Source organism: Chrysoperla carnea, chromosome 2, assembly GCF_905475395.1.
Source record: "Chrysoperla carnea chromosome 2, inChrCarn1.1, whole genome shotgun sequence".
Lineage (NCBI taxonomy): Eukaryota > Metazoa > Arthropoda > Insecta > Neuroptera > Chrysopidae > Chrysoperla > Chrysoperla carnea.
Genome location: NC_058338.1, coordinates 18,000,529 through 18,016,739, shown reverse-complemented (window position 1 = coordinate 18,016,739; position 16,211 = coordinate 18,000,529). Strand labels below are relative to the sequence as shown.

General features: G+C 29.2%; 1 protein-coding gene across 1 annotated transcript in view; it reads left to right on the top strand.

Annotated features, from left to right (window-relative positions):
• Positions 1-15,850, top strand: part of LOC123292516 (neural cell adhesion molecule 1-like) — a 56,335-nt gene extending 40,485 nt beyond the window's left edge. Inside the window, exons 5-15 of the mRNA XM_044873230.1 lie at positions 1,369-1,520; positions 3,140-3,284; positions 4,857-4,987; positions 9,364-9,523; positions 10,067-10,366; positions 11,363-11,495; positions 11,577-11,731; positions 12,438-12,491; positions 12,717-12,914; positions 14,223-14,404; positions 15,410-15,850. Of these exons, the coding sequence (XP_044729165.1) occupies positions 1,369-1,520; positions 3,140-3,284; positions 4,857-4,987; positions 9,364-9,523; positions 10,067-10,366; positions 11,363-11,495; positions 11,577-11,731; positions 12,438-12,491; positions 12,717-12,914; positions 14,223-14,404; positions 15,410-15,850 (2,051 nt within the window). The remainder of the gene's footprint in view (positions 1-1,368; positions 1,521-3,139; positions 3,285-4,856; positions 4,988-9,363; positions 9,524-10,066; positions 10,367-11,362; positions 11,496-11,576; positions 11,732-12,437; positions 12,492-12,716; positions 12,915-14,222; positions 14,405-15,409) is intronic.
• The last annotated feature ends 361 nt before the right edge of the window (positions 15,851-16,211 follow it).

Here is a 16,211-nt window from a genome sequence, read left to right as displayed (position 1 = left end):
GTATCCTTTTCATTTCATCTGATGTCCTTAACCATCACTTTGATATTGACTTAAGAAGGAATATTACAAGTTTAAAGTGTTTAACTGTACATATGTGTGTTTGTCAGTGGCATCGTAGTTTGATTGAGAACATTTTATTATAGCTTTCAAAAATCGGTTTACAAGTATTAAATCGCATTTGTCGGGGATTTTCCAATTCTGTGAAATATGATGAATAATTTTATCATCTGAATAAGTAGTTACCTGAATGGACGGTTAATTAATAGAATTTTTGAACTCAGGTACATTTAGTTCTAATTTTCTTGATTGCTTTTTTATGAAATTTAACGATTTAATTTGTGAAAAATACGATTTACTTTATTTATTAAAAAACTCAATTTTTAATTTACTTGAAAATACAGATGATGAAATTTTCTTAAATAACATGTAAAAACATAATCTGATATGATTGATGGATTTTTGTTTTCCTAAAACAATTCAATTTGCCAGCATTTTCTAAATCACACACTTCTCTGCCCAATCCTATAAAGTATTATTACTATACAGATTTCTATACATATAGCTAGCGCTATTGTTAAATATATATCTGTACTAAATGTTCATAAATGCGCATAATTTCCTACGTCCATTATTCGAACGTTTTCAAAAAATCAATGAATAAAGCTCAAAATTTACAAATAACACCATTGTATAAATAAATGATCGATTAATAGTTTAATATTTGATAACAATTTTTTATATGGCACTATACACATTACAGTTAATATGTACTGTTGGTGTTGGCGCAAGGAATTTTCATCAAATTGGACCTAATTCTTCGTATTGCTTTTAAATTTACCTAAGCATAAAAGTTATTAACATAGATGAATGAATTACCTTCATTATTCTTGGTAACTTCTGAAGCTATCGTATTTTCTTTCGATTAAAAGACAATAATAACATTAAAAAAATGAAAGAAAGCTAACGATTTTCGATCAAATATTTTAAATAAACGTTAGTTTTTTATGAGGATCAACTTTCTAATTTATTAGTGTTATTCTGGTTCTTACCTATAAGGATCTAAATTGACAATTAAAGCAACCTGGAGAACTAGGTCCAATCTGATGACAGAACATGATGTCCCCATCAAACTCTGAAATTTTTGTTTAATTTTTGGGTTAATTATCGACAAAACAAGATATTAGCCTTAATAGATAAAAACGGTATACCCTATATATCTAACCATTAAAAGGAAAGCAAATATTGACTTGAGAATCAATAATGATTTCTTTTTTATTATATATGATATAGAAATCTGCAATATAAATGAAACGTTTTTAATAATTTATATTAAAAATTATATATTTATTTTACTTTTAAAATTTTCAGTAAGTCCATTAACTGTAAATATAATAAAACCAATAGAACCAACATATTTAGTGGCTGATCGTCGTTATGAAGTGCAATGTGAATCAACTGGTTCTAGGCCACCAGCGATTATTACATGGTATAAGGGCAAACGTCAATTAAAACGTACCAAAGTAAGTTTTATATAACGAAAGCTTTATATTATTTATAAATTTATAAATATGTCGATTAGATACGATGAGTTTTTTCAATCCTATTTTTCAATCGTATTGCTTATGTTATATTAAGGTAACATTGATATTAAGTTAAATGTGAAATGATTTTTTTTTATGAACATCTATCCGTATTATATTTAATATTTTCCATGCCAATGCAAAAGTCAATTTCCTTATTTTCTTGATAACTTAATCAAAATACTTAAAAATAAAAATCAAATAAACTGTGAAATGAGATATAATAATGAATTTTTAGTCTCTATAAACTACATTTACAATACAGAGTGTACCTAAAAAGCCCAAGGAGGTAAAGGATTTCAAAAATTAAATTTAAATTAAGTTATCTGTTACTATAAAAAAGGTGCAACTCCTAGACATATTTTACTCTTACATATGCTGCTACCAAGGATAAAGATTGCAAATTTTAATTAAACCATAAGAGTAATTGATGTTCATGAAGAGCACCTTACCATAAACCACATATTGTATGCCCATGAATTGATATTAATTATAAGGATGATATGAATTGTTTAGTATGATAAAACAAGTTTTACCATACCAAATTTTATCAAAATCGCGCTATTCATTCTAAAGCTAGAAAAAAACTATTTCAAAATTGCAACTTCAAAAGCGTATACCTAGCGCCAAAACGGAGCATCTTTTACAACTTTTTTAAAGTTGGAAAAAAAACGATTTCAAAATTGCAACTTCAAAAGCGTATACCTAGTGCCAAAACGGAGCAAATTTTACAAGGGCAAGTTTTGCTAAATCGATTTTCTAGACTTTAATGTGATAGATTGTTGTAAATACCTTTTAGGGACAGCCTGTAAAGAAACGTGATTTTCAAAATTAATTTTCTTTCATAGTAAAAATAAAATTTTTCGTTAGTTTGAACCCCAATAAATTTTAAATTGAGTTTCAGTATCGCTAAACAAAGTATATCTAATAAAATGGATTGATTTTCAATGAAAAATTTAGCAATAATATCTTTATAAGAAATTAAGGAAGTTATTCTTGAACTCTTGCTGAACTCTTGCTTGTCTCTGTTTCTCAAACACAATAGCTATTAATGTTGGTGAATGATAGAACAAACTTTTGATACTATTCAAACCAAAATTCATTAAAAATTTCGAATCCTATTATGTTTCCTATGGCTCAGTTGATTATAGCGTAACCTGTTCCGAACACGTTACGCTTTGGGTAGCGGATTCGGCTTTCGTTGTCACCAGAAATTAATTTAATTATTAATTTTTTGTGCATGGGTATATGCATAAAGAAGGTGAACTCAAGACACTCAAAATAATTGAAAAACTGAAATAATTATTACTACAGGAAGGGATACTACATTTTATGAATATTTAACATAGAAATATATTCATAAAATGACGCAAAATAAAACGACTCAAATGTAGTGTCAGTCACGTATAGAATCATCCTTCTACAACCTACCTTGGTACCTTATAAATAAAATAAACGTGCCAACAGACCCGTCGTTTATTTTGTTATTTATTATGAATATGGTATTGGCATTTACCATGAGCAATTTATTTATATGTATTTTTTTGTAAATGTTATAGGAAGATATAAAAGAAAATAAAACAATATCAGAATTAAGTTTTGTGCCAACAACCGAGGATGATAACAAACCAATCACATGTCGTGCAGAGAATCCAAATGTTACTGGATTATATTTAGAATCAACATGGAATATAAATGTTGTTTGTAAGTATACCAATATACAGAATGTTCAATTTACATCTAGGCATATAAATATCACGAGTATGACAGAATGCATGCGTTTAGCAATGCATCTTAGTAAGAGGTATTATAGGTGTTACATGAAATTACAAAAGTGACTTGTATCGTAGCTTATCTGTTGTAGTTCATCTATTCAACTAAGAAACTCCCACTCTCCGAACGTCTTACAACTATCTCAACGCATATCGAAGCTTCTACACATGTATATAATACCTCTCACTAAGATGCATTTCTTAAGGCATGTATTCTGTCATACTCGTGATATTTATATGCCTAGATGTAAATCGAACATTCTGTATATAAGAATATATATTGATGAATGTTAGATAGAAACAAATACTGAAAATTAGACTTACATGGAAAACAATTTTCTAAAACATTCGATGTTTAGCTCATTTTATTTGTACTTTCAAACAAAATTATTAAACAATAATACAAGTTATTATGATCGAATTTTACTGAAAATGATTTCTGTTTAACATTTCTTCTCAATTCGATCTCTTATTTTTGTACATGATTGCAACGATTTTTAACTATTTATTTTAAATCATTCCGTCCACTGGTCTAGTCTAATAAATTGTAGTTTATAAAAAAACACGCTTTATAAACTTGTAAGCTTAATAAATTCAATATTAAAATGCGTGCTCACTTATTAGCACAACAAAATTAAATAGAAATAATATCATGGGAATAAAGAAAAAATTAATGCATCTTTGAAAATTTCCTCAGTTGTAAACATTTTGTAAAAAAAGTCGACCTCTCAGGGGCGTACCTATCCCCTTTTTTGAGGGATGGTTGGGGGTTTTAATCAGTTTTTTACAAATTACAAAAAAACTATGCATCAAATAAATAAAAAAGTTCAATTAAAAGTTCTAGCAGAAGTATTTGTGCAAATTTTCGTTTTTTTCTACTTTCTAGATTCAAACTTGACCGAGATATGCCAATTTTAAAATTGAATTTTTTTTGCTCATTCAAGCATATCAAAAAGTACCCATTTGGTAAGCCGAAAAAAACAAAAATGTGCACAAATACTTCAACTAGAACTTTTTTTGGATTTTATGTTGATTTGAAGGTTGTTTTTTTTTGTAATTTGTAAAAAAATTATTTTTTGGTGAGTCTACCAAACTTTAAGCAAACGGTCTGAAAAAAGCAGTAAGGATACACTATGTTCACTTGATAACGATTATTAGACAGACCGATTCATAATTATTAGACAGATCGATTGCTTACATATACCGTTCGATCATATGTAAGATCGCAGCACTTTTGAAATCGCAGCACTTTCGAAAAAGTCGTAGAATTTTGGTAGACTTGCCAAAAAGGCGCCACTCACGAAGTTTTCAGTACGTATTAATCATTTAACAAAAACGGTACTGTCCCGCCGACTAATTCTTAAAAGTATAAAGAATTTAACTTGACAACCCAAGAAAAATCGATTTTTATAAAAACTCAGGGTGCTATAACACATTAAGTAACATTCAAAAATATTACCATTCACTTGTAATTAATATTCATATTCTTTTAATGCTTTTACAGATCCTCCAATAGTATCACTACGTTTAGGATCAACTTTACAATCAGACGATATAAAAGAAGGTGATGACGTTTATTTTGAATGTCATGTCAAATCAAATCCACCATGGAGAAAATTACAATGGTTACATAATGTATGTATGAACTATATATACCTACACATTTTACCTACACATATGGCTTAATTATATTAATTTCCTTTTTCATTAATTATCATGAATATTGTTTTTTAATTTATTGATTTTATAATAAACAATAAACGTAGGTATAAGTTTGACAAGTATATATGATATGTGTGAATAGATTGTTGATACAATCAGCGGCACAGTAGGTGGTCCAAATATCAATTATTCGATAATAGGCTTATTGGGTATGATGTATCAGAATTTCAAGTGAATTTTTGTAAAATTATTTGATAAATTGGTGTATTAATTCACTCTTTCTTGATTGATGTTACATCAGCGCCAAGCTTTGCTGTTTTGAAATAGAAGATGTGAAACAGAAGATAACAAAAATTTTACTGTTAATTTGAGGTATACGTACTCGTGGTAAATAACTGTGGGGGTAGGTTAGGTTAGGTTAGGCTAGGTTAGGTTATATTGGCTGTTTACGAAGGACACTTAGGCTATAGAGCCCATTGTGATACCATATATGTGTTTTATCACCTTTCCGCTAATAATTTCATTTATGAGCCCCTCAATTTCAGAGGCTGAGTACATATACCATGCACTACACCAACCCATCACAATTATTAATTAAATTAACTTTGCTGCGATGGCAGGAATCGAACCTGCTACTCTAGGGATACCGCGTACGGAATTGGTTACGCATTAACAACTATGGAGGTAGTCCTTCATCTTGATATCTAACTTTGATGCACGCAGGAATGGATTATTTTTTAGGAAAAGTTGGCACGGACCTACAGGCACGATATAAGAAAAGAGTGTGCATTTTAAAGTTTTTAACATAGCAAAGGTTCTAACAAATAAAGAACTAGAAACAATTTACCGAAAAATTGGCATAGCCTTAAGAATGCGCGAATCGAGGGTAATCAGAAAGTAGTGAGACGAGTTTTCCCTGTCTAAAGTAAAAAAATATCTTGGCCAACCACGACAGCTAAGAGATTAAATGCGTTAGTAATACTTAACATTGAATCAAAAAAGGATATATTCATGAATTTTTTATTAAAATCTCATTCATGTAATAAACAGCAGAAAGAATTATTTTTCGAATAACTATAAAAACAACCAAGATAAAAGTCATCAAAAATTTGTTTGCATTTCTTTTTAACAAAACAGAATCTAGCCTGAAGCTTATGGCAAACATTGTAAATGACGACAAATACTAGATCCGATCTCTCTGTCTAATTTCTTAGCTCATTCTTTCTTCAGATTACGTTAGTCTTAGATAATATTATTTTATAGAGTTATCGAGACGCTAAAATAGTTTTTTGAAAATTTTCGATCTTATAGACGTCACAACTATATACCCGAAAATGGACTTTTTAGGTGATTTAGGTAATATTTTTAAGCATTACAAACTTGAGACTAAACTTACTATACTTAAACTTAGTATACCTTGATATATTTCATATATACATGGTATAATAAAATTATATTTTTAATTAATCAATATAAAAATAATTGAAAAAAGCAATGGTTTATTCAAGTTTTTTTAACTCTAAACAATCTGTTTTTCGAAAACGAAGCTTGAAAATATGCAAGTTTTCTTCTGAAGCCTTTTTTTAAGGAGCAACCTTTATAAAAGCTAAACTTTTCAAATTGCCACTTGAAATTCTCTTAAACCAAACAAAAATAAGCTTGTCATCGAAATTATTATTTATATTGAGGCCACTTTTGATATCATCGACTGTATGTGTATAGATAGATATATAAGTTCTATTATTTATTTAATTTATTTTGTTTATAATATAAATAATAGATAGAACTTCTTATATATTGATTATAAAAGTCTTTATATAATTATGAAAACTTTATCTACACACATTCTATTCTATTATATTATTAGTTAACTTTTATTTTAACTTTTAAACAATACAAGTGTTGGTAAGGTTGTGATATTTAAAGTATAACATGGCTTATTCACACTATTGTAAACAATCAACTTTAAAAATGTGCGAGAATATTTTTCTTTTGTTTATTCATATGTACGAAAACTCACCCGCAGCTTCCACAGAAGCACTATTTATGTCTTTATGTTAATTGCAAGAAGATAAATAATGATGTCAACTCTCTCTTTATGAATAAACACTGATCAAACATGTTAGCGGTCAGTGCTTATTTGAGAAGTAATGCGAAGACAGTTGATTTTAAAACATTGCTATTCCAGAAATTTTAAGTTTGAAAATTTAAAAATTATTGCACCGTGGGACAGAAAGGGTGCTTTGTAAAATGATGAATATATACTTCCAATTTCGTGAGTTTCTTGGCGAGCCACCAAACTTCTCTTTACGACTTTTTTCGAAAGCGCTATGTTCTCAAATGAACAATATGACCATTTGATAACATTAATGATTATTAGACAATAAAATATTTTGTCCGACAAAAATTCTGCACCGGCTAGCTCGAACATGTGGTACTTTTGTACCACAATAAAGATAATATATAATAAAAATAAAAGTAATTTTGTCTTTCAATACATACGTAGCTCATTTTTGCTAAATTTTTTACTAATTATTAATGTTATCAAGTTGCCATAGTGTCCGACAAATTCCCTGCTACGCTTTTTCAGACCGATAGTTTAAATATAACGCCATCGTACACATTTGAAAACGCAGCTACAAAAAAAAATCGTGGGACAAGTTTAATAGACTCGTCAAAAGGAAGCCACTCACGAAGTTTCAAATATGTATTAATCATTTTACTAAGCACCCTTTCTGTCCCACGATCTATGCCTAAAATTTTTGATTTTATAGTATTTTATTTATCTGCGCTTCCACCATTTTTATTAAACTTGACTGTCCACTCAATAATTTTTATTCGCATCGTTGGAATTACACAAGTTAAAAGGATAGCACAATAATCTTGTATTTTACCATTAAAGTTTAGTTTTTCAAAAATGCTGAAACACGGCACTTTTAATCTACAATATACAGACAAAATACATTGTACAACTCATGCTTTTGGCTACTACTTTTATGGGATATCTACCTCATTTCCATTTTTATCTTAAATCATAGAATGATTAAGGCTTAATTACGCATCTCATATTAATAAATAGCTCTTTTGACAACATCTTTTTGGATAAAATAAGAATTATTATATAATTGTAGGTATGTCTAAATAACATTGACCTTATAATAATATAACCTTTCAATATAAATAATAACATAATAAATATCATATATGATATTATAGAAGTAATTATATTGAAAGGTCATATCATATAACTTACCTTAATGTAATAAAAAAACGTTTTAGTTTTATACATGTGTGTATAATTATTATATATATTCAATAAGGAAGTGTTTCAAATGTTATAATAAACTATTATTTTAGGCTATGTACACACTTATACAGAATGTGCCATTTTGGTCTATACACCTAAATATCTCGTTTTATAGCTAACGAATCAAAGAATAACTTGAAGTGTTGTAGAGTTTCATTGGGAACATCATGCTCTGACATCACCTTGGACCTAGTTCTTTGGGTCTCTTTAATATACAATTTAGATCCAAAACGATGAGAGATAGAATACCATTTTAAATTAGAAAGTTGATCCTCATAAAAAACTAACAGTTTTTGCTTAAAACACTTATTCGAAAAAAGCGAGCTTTTAGAGGAAACGCAACTTAAAAATTTGTCATTATTGCATTTAATCAAAAGAGAATACGCTGAAAGTTTATGTATAATTTTAGGTCAAAGTCGTGGACACAGGAGAATGCCTTCTTTTGCCGTCTTTTCTTTCGATTAAATGCAATAATGACATATTTTTTGGTCGCTTTTCTTCCGAAAGGTAACGTACTAAAATACAAAACGTGTTTTTCGATGCTATAAATTTCTGAAAATTTATTAAAAATACAAAACAATTCGTTCAAACAATGTTAAAAACAATTTTAAGTAGGTTACTATCTTTATTCAAAAAAGTTAACAAACATGGTTTTTGAATCGTTGTGTGCCTTAGAGACTAATATTTCCTTATTACTTTTTACCAAGAAATTATTTCATTCTTAATTCCCATAGGAATCCATAAAAATATATCAAATTTATACAAAACACAATACAGTTAAAATATTGCCTTAGGTGTTTTAACTAAATAACTCACTTTTCTCAATATTTGATTCTTCAAACTTTGATATTTCGTTCCTTAGAAGTGTTAATCATAAAAATTTGGTATAAATATTCATATGAGAGGTTACGGTTCTTGAAAGTTTTGTATGTCACGAAATCAAAAATAAAATTATTCCTCGGAGATCACTCCGAATGCTATAATTAAAAGTATATTCTATATAAACGTAATAACTAATAAGTAATATTTGTTTATTTTATAGAATAACATAATAAATCATAATATGTCAGCACGGATAATACGCTCAAATCAAAGTTTAGTACTACAACGTGTAACAAAACACAGTGCTGGGAAGTATCAATGTTCAGCGATCAATAGTGAAGGTGAAACTATATCAAATGCATTAATATTTCGAGTTAAATGTAAGTATTAATTAATTAAATATCGGGAGGGGGGGGTTGCAGAAAATCGTTTTTTCTGGCTATAACTCTTACTTAAAAAATAATTTAAAAAATTTGTTTACTGTATTTTCAGTAAATTAAGTTTAATTCATAATAAGTTTTAACTTCAAGAAGGTGTGGCCTTCTTATTGTGGATGATACATTAATAAGTTAAAAAATGCTAGCATACCCTATTGTGACTGAATGAATCACAGGAAAAAGGTGATTGGCGAAAAGAAAACATGAAGTAGTGATTGATAATACAATTTACTTAATTAACTTAATTGGGTTGTTAAACGAAAAATAATAATTAATTTTTGTATTTTATTTCAAATCTTTATCATAAATAATATTGAACTTCGCCAAGAAAACTTAAAAGCTATATATAAAATTAAAAAAAAAATTTACAGATTACAAACGTTATTTAGACACAGTGTTTTCAACCACCCAATATATCACAGTGCAAAATCAATTAATGTATGTGAATATATTATTTAGATAATTATATAATTCAATAATTTCTAGATGCTCCAGTATGCCGTAATGATCGAATCATTGTAATAGGAGCAAGTCGTTCGGAATCGTTAAATATAAATTGTGAAATAGATTCAGATCCACAAGTTTATAAATACAAATGGAAATTTAATAACAGTGGAGAAACGATAGATATAAATATGGAACGATATATAAATAAATCGAATGGTACGAATAGTATATTAGAATATACACCAATCACTGATTTAGATTATGGAACATTGTCATGTTGGGCAATTAATTCCATTGGACAGCAATTATTACCATGTGTATTTCAAATTGTTGCTGCTGGTAAGTTTAGTAACTAACTATAAGTATCGCTAGGGTTTCTTACTATCCAACAAGTTAAATTTTATAAAAAGCAAATACGTAACGAGGCTTGAGGTCTGTTAAACTTTCGTCCTGAAACATTTTCAGATTAAAGAAATAATAATCTTCATTTCGTTTCAAAAATCTCATCCCAAAACACTAAAGTTTCGATGTTCCAGACCCAAGGGTCATTTATCAATTGACAAAGTTTTCTTTTATTGAAAATGGTCTCTCCTTTCTCAATGCTTTCCCAAAGTAGTAGTCGCTTATGACCAATGGTCCTTCTATTCATTCATACAATCGTTCATACTATCATCTTCATACGGTGCTTCCCCATTCCTGGACTTGCTGCTATGCGTCCATTAATTTTCCTCCAGTACAACAAACATAAATTAAGTGCAAGTTGTTGTGAAGGTAAATTAACTGTAGGATCTGTCTGTGTTGTTTATAATTCTACCTGCCTAATTATTTCGAAAATATTAAAATTATTTTTTTGAATGTAGAATTAAGATTAGAAGTACGCAAGGGAGAAGTTTTGGGGTCAGAGCCCCGCCCATTGAGAATCTGTCCGCATTAATTTTGAACTAACAATGTAGTCCGATAAATGCATTCATTTATGAGACAATTTCAATAATCAGATTTCCATGCATGTTTTGAACTCGGTAAATTCTCTGACTTTGTCTTTGAGTCGAGTACTTCAAACATAAAGCCTGCATATCGGTGAAGCTATCGAACTCGCTGATGCTGCAAAATATATTTTGATTGAAAGAAGATGGATCGTTTGAGAATAGTTCAGATTATAACGGTGTAAACAATGAATTAAAAATATAAAAAAATACATGAATATTTCCTATTCCTGCGCACGGGCCTGATAGGATTACACACAAAAATAATTCAACTTTGAAGACCCTATACCAAGAGAAGACTGTATTGTGAATCATTTTAAATTATACTAATTATTAATTATTATTGTTAAAGGTAAACCATATTCAGTACGTAATTGTACGTTATTAAATCAAACATTAAATTCAATGAATGTACAATGTTTAAGTGGATTTGATGGTGGTCTACCACAATATTTTTTATTAGAATTATATACAACAACACAATTACAAACAACATTATCAACAACAACATTAATTAAGACAAATAATAATCATAATCATAATCATAAATATGGTTATTTAATATATAATCAAACAAATCAATATGAACCAGAATTTTTATTAACAAATTTACAAAGTGATGTCATCTATCATATTATTATATATGCGATCAATTCAAAAGGTTATAGTCAACCATTTATTATTGATAATATACAATTTATTGATTATGATAAACATACTGGTAAGTAATAATTATATATTATATAATATAATATATTTATAATATACAGGGTGTTCCAAGAGTAAAGGATGCCCTTGTTGCATCAGGTAGAAAATAAATTTCTAAGACGAAAAGTCCTCTAACATTTTTTAATCCAATGTACGGATAATTAGCTATTAATTAAAATTGGCAGCCAATCAGAAGTGCGCTTCAGCGACAAGACAGTAAGGGAGGATAGAAAAGAGCAAGAAACTACAATAGTGAGACGGAAGATCTTCAACGTCACCCCACAGTGTTGTAGAAGGCCAAAAATGCACCCAAAATTCAAAAAATTTAAGTAATTAAATCCAAAATTAAATCGTAGAGGTTTTTGGGGTCGCTGATTACAAATTAAATGTCAAATTTACTGAAATTTACCTCCTTCACCCCTTATAGACCACTCCTGGGGTTAAATTAACAATTTCAAGGAGCAGATAGTTGCAGCTGATTTTGTTTTACATAATAGCTAATACTTTTCTCAGTAATTATGTAGTCAAATAATCACGCATAAGTGAATTTAACCGAGGGCCATTTTTCATTTAAAATGTGCGTGTTCCTTCATTTTAAATTATAATTCTTTAGTCCATCAGGATTGAAAGCTTTCATTGATGCCATTTACAATGTTCAAATTTCAGATCACCGCGGGTTTATAAAATATAAATTAGTTAAATCTATTTAATTGTTTTAGTATTAACAAATGATTTATTACCAATATCGACAACAATTATTGGTGTATTTATTGGTATAACATTTACATTAATTATAATAACATTCTACATTATAATTAAAATACGTAAATCAAAGGATACCACACAATCATGTTTACTAGCTATACAACAGCAACAACATCAACAACAACAACAACATTTTATCAATAATAATACAAATAATAGATGTGAACAACAACAACAACAGCAACAATTAATTATAACACCAACAACAACAATTATATTAACAACAACAACGGTAACAACAACAACAACAGCGGCATCAGCAACAGCAACGACAATGGCATCAGATAAATCAAATAATAGTAATATGTTAATTATGTTGCAATCACAGCAACAGCAACAACAACAACAACAATATAACACATCATCTTATGAACAACAACTGCAACATGAACCAGATCCTGATGTTATATTACCATCCAAATATAATAATGGTACGTAAATAAATATTTATTTGCTCGTATATTCTATCTTCTTATACTTGCCGTTAATCGGCCGCTTGCTCGAAAATTCCAACTTTATAAACAAAAACCACTGCGCAATATTCCTCTTTCCTTTTTTGACTCCTTTCCATAAAGCCCCCTTAACATGCTTCCCTCAGACTCCGAATAGACTTTCAATCTGGCACACGTGGATCTCCTCTAATTGACTCCTTGGCTCGGGTAGATAGCAGATAATGGGGGAAGATTGTGCTATTTAAAGATTCCGACTGCTTGGTTTTGATCTTCGAACTCAGAGCTCGCTAAGCTCATAATACGATGGTATTTACAAGATAAACGTATTTTGCAACGGAAGGGGTGACAAAGAAGGAGTGGCTCACTGGGTCCTCGTAATAGGGCACCACTAACTAGGGTGTCCGAAGTCCATTTAAGAAGACTAAAAAAGGAGGGAAGACAATATTCGTATAAGAGGGCACGACAAGGGGGCACCAAGTTCATTAACGAAGACCAAACAAAAAAAAGTATCTATTTATATATTTTGCCCACTGAGTCTTTCTCCCTAAATCCGCCACTAGTTATGAGATTGCTTAAGCTTCTATTGCTTATATTGTATCACACATATTATAAGAAAAGATTCGGTACGAGTTCGATTATGACCGGGGATTGATTTCATTTTATTAATTATTAATGTTGTTTATCAGGTCGATAATGTTCACGTCATGTGGACATTATCGACGAAGAATATATGTGTCCATGGCAGGAAAAAATAATTTGGTAGATATTTATAGTATCAAATATTCATTCCACGATATTTGATTTTATAAGAAAATTTTAGAAATCTGTTAAAAAATTCAAACTATCATCAATGTTTTCCAATTTCTGGTTTGGCGGTTCCAGCTTTACATGTTTCGTAGCTTTATAGTTTCAGACTTTCGATTAATAAAGAGGCATTCCTAACATACTGCTTGTGAGAATAATAATTAGAATTATCTTTTGTAAATATTATAAATCACATAAAATTAAAAAAAAAACCTAGCAACCAAACATTTAGGCAAACGTTGATCTGTATTTGTCTATCAAGTTATTTACATGGGTTTTCCATATACAAAATTCCACCCCCCCACTCTTCCACCTCCTGGGGCTTAGATAAAAACCATCTTCGAAGCAGGTTGTATCTCTAAAAATTTAAGCAAAATCGGTGCAGAACTTTTTGAGTTCATAAGCAATACACAAACGAACATAACATTTTTATACCTATATATAAGATATCCATTAATTCTCTAATGCACTCTTCATTTGTAGATATATTTACAACAACGACATTAGCATCAACAATAAATAAATATCAACAACAACAACAACAGCAACAACCATCAACAATATTATTACGTAATGAATTATTAGATTTCATTAATCAATCTGATATAAACATCTTTAATAGTAAACAACAACAACAGCAACAACAATATTATATTGATACATTAGTAAGAATCTATATTATTAATTTATTTATTTATTAAATACTAGTAATATGTACTAGCTCGACTCGTACGGAATTACGCTAGAGAAACTAGAGAAATAATATATTAATATCAATAGCAATTTCTTTTCTTAATATTTATAGGCAATTTTATCACAGATATCATATACAAATTACATAATGAACAAAATTAAACCTTAATATTATTTCTCTAGCCAGTTTTTACCTAAGAGGAACATTCTTAGACCGTGAGTTTATTTTTTATCATTAGACAGCACGACAAGCTTGAAAATGAAAGATAATTCATAGAATTTGATAAAGGAATAAGGAATATCAGAATTCTGATTAAATCATCATTGATAGCTCAATCAGAAGTTGATTGATAACTCAAATCTGATTAATTTTTTTTACTTAGATTTCTTACAAAAATCTTCTTATAGAAAATGTCATCAAACACTTGCAACTCGAAAGAAAATAGTTGATAATAGTTTCCGGTCGAATATTGGTCCAAATTAGTTTATGCACAAAGCAACCTTTTAGGGAATAACTTTTAGATTTATCCCGAAAAGGAGAAAAGTAAACTCTATGGAATAGAAGTTTTATGATCTACAATCTATTGGCCTGGACGATAATTTGTATACAGATATACATTTGTATACATACAGTAGTTGATTCCAACTTTGATATGATTTGCTTTTCTAATTTGTATATGATCGTCCCCCCATTCCCCATTTTTATTGAGCCTTGAGTTTATTTCCCATTTTTATTGAGCTATATCTAGAAAAAAGCTCATTAATGTCATCATCGATCTCCTCCTTTAAATTTGTCGTACCTTACTTTTTACTGGGTACATTTAGGGAAATCATTTATAAAAACTATGAATGCACCAAGATTCGAACCTTGTGGAACCCCGTTTTAGTAATTTGTTATTTATAATACAAATAAGATCTGGAACTTATACACATTGTTGTTATTAAAACTGAATTAATTTTGATTAATAAAATTTTAGTGTAACTTGCCACAAGACCAACCATTACCCATAACAACATCCACACCAACAATACCACCAATGGGATGGAACGTATATCATGGTGGTGGTGGTACATTAAAACGTGGTGATCATCATCATATACCTAGTGATAATAATTATGATGTAAAAGATTTACACATTAAACATCATCATCAACAAGAACAACAACAACAACAATTTAATAATTTAATAAACAATAAATTAATAATACCATGTACGAATATTGATATAACATCAATTGATTATAGTAATTATGATACAAATATTACATCAACAACAATACCTTTATCAACAACAACATCAACAACAACAATAACAACACCATTAATAACAACAACAAATACAGCTGATTATGAATTAAATGGGCATGCCATTAAAGAACGATTGATGGCAAGTCGTATACCTGAAAGTTGTGTTTAATATTCTTTGGTTGTTATTATGAGTAGTTGATTAACAAATTCTGTTTTTAATTAAAAATATTAACAATAAATTCATTGAAATTGAGTTAAAAAATTGTTAAGTAAAGAAAATCAATCCAAAAAGCTGTCCCTTCTTTGCTCTTCGAATAGAAACTGATGCTGGTACTGATGGTTCCCCTAAAAGCCACTCCACTCAAACTGTACTACTCACCATTTTTGTACATAACTTTATGAAGATTATTTTTGCAAAAAGGCTAAAGTTTGGAAGAAAGCCTTTACCGTTTCACTAAGATTATGGGAAACCGCGAATACATAAGTAAAGGGTGCCGTTATGGATGTCAAGACTTAATAAATGATATTCT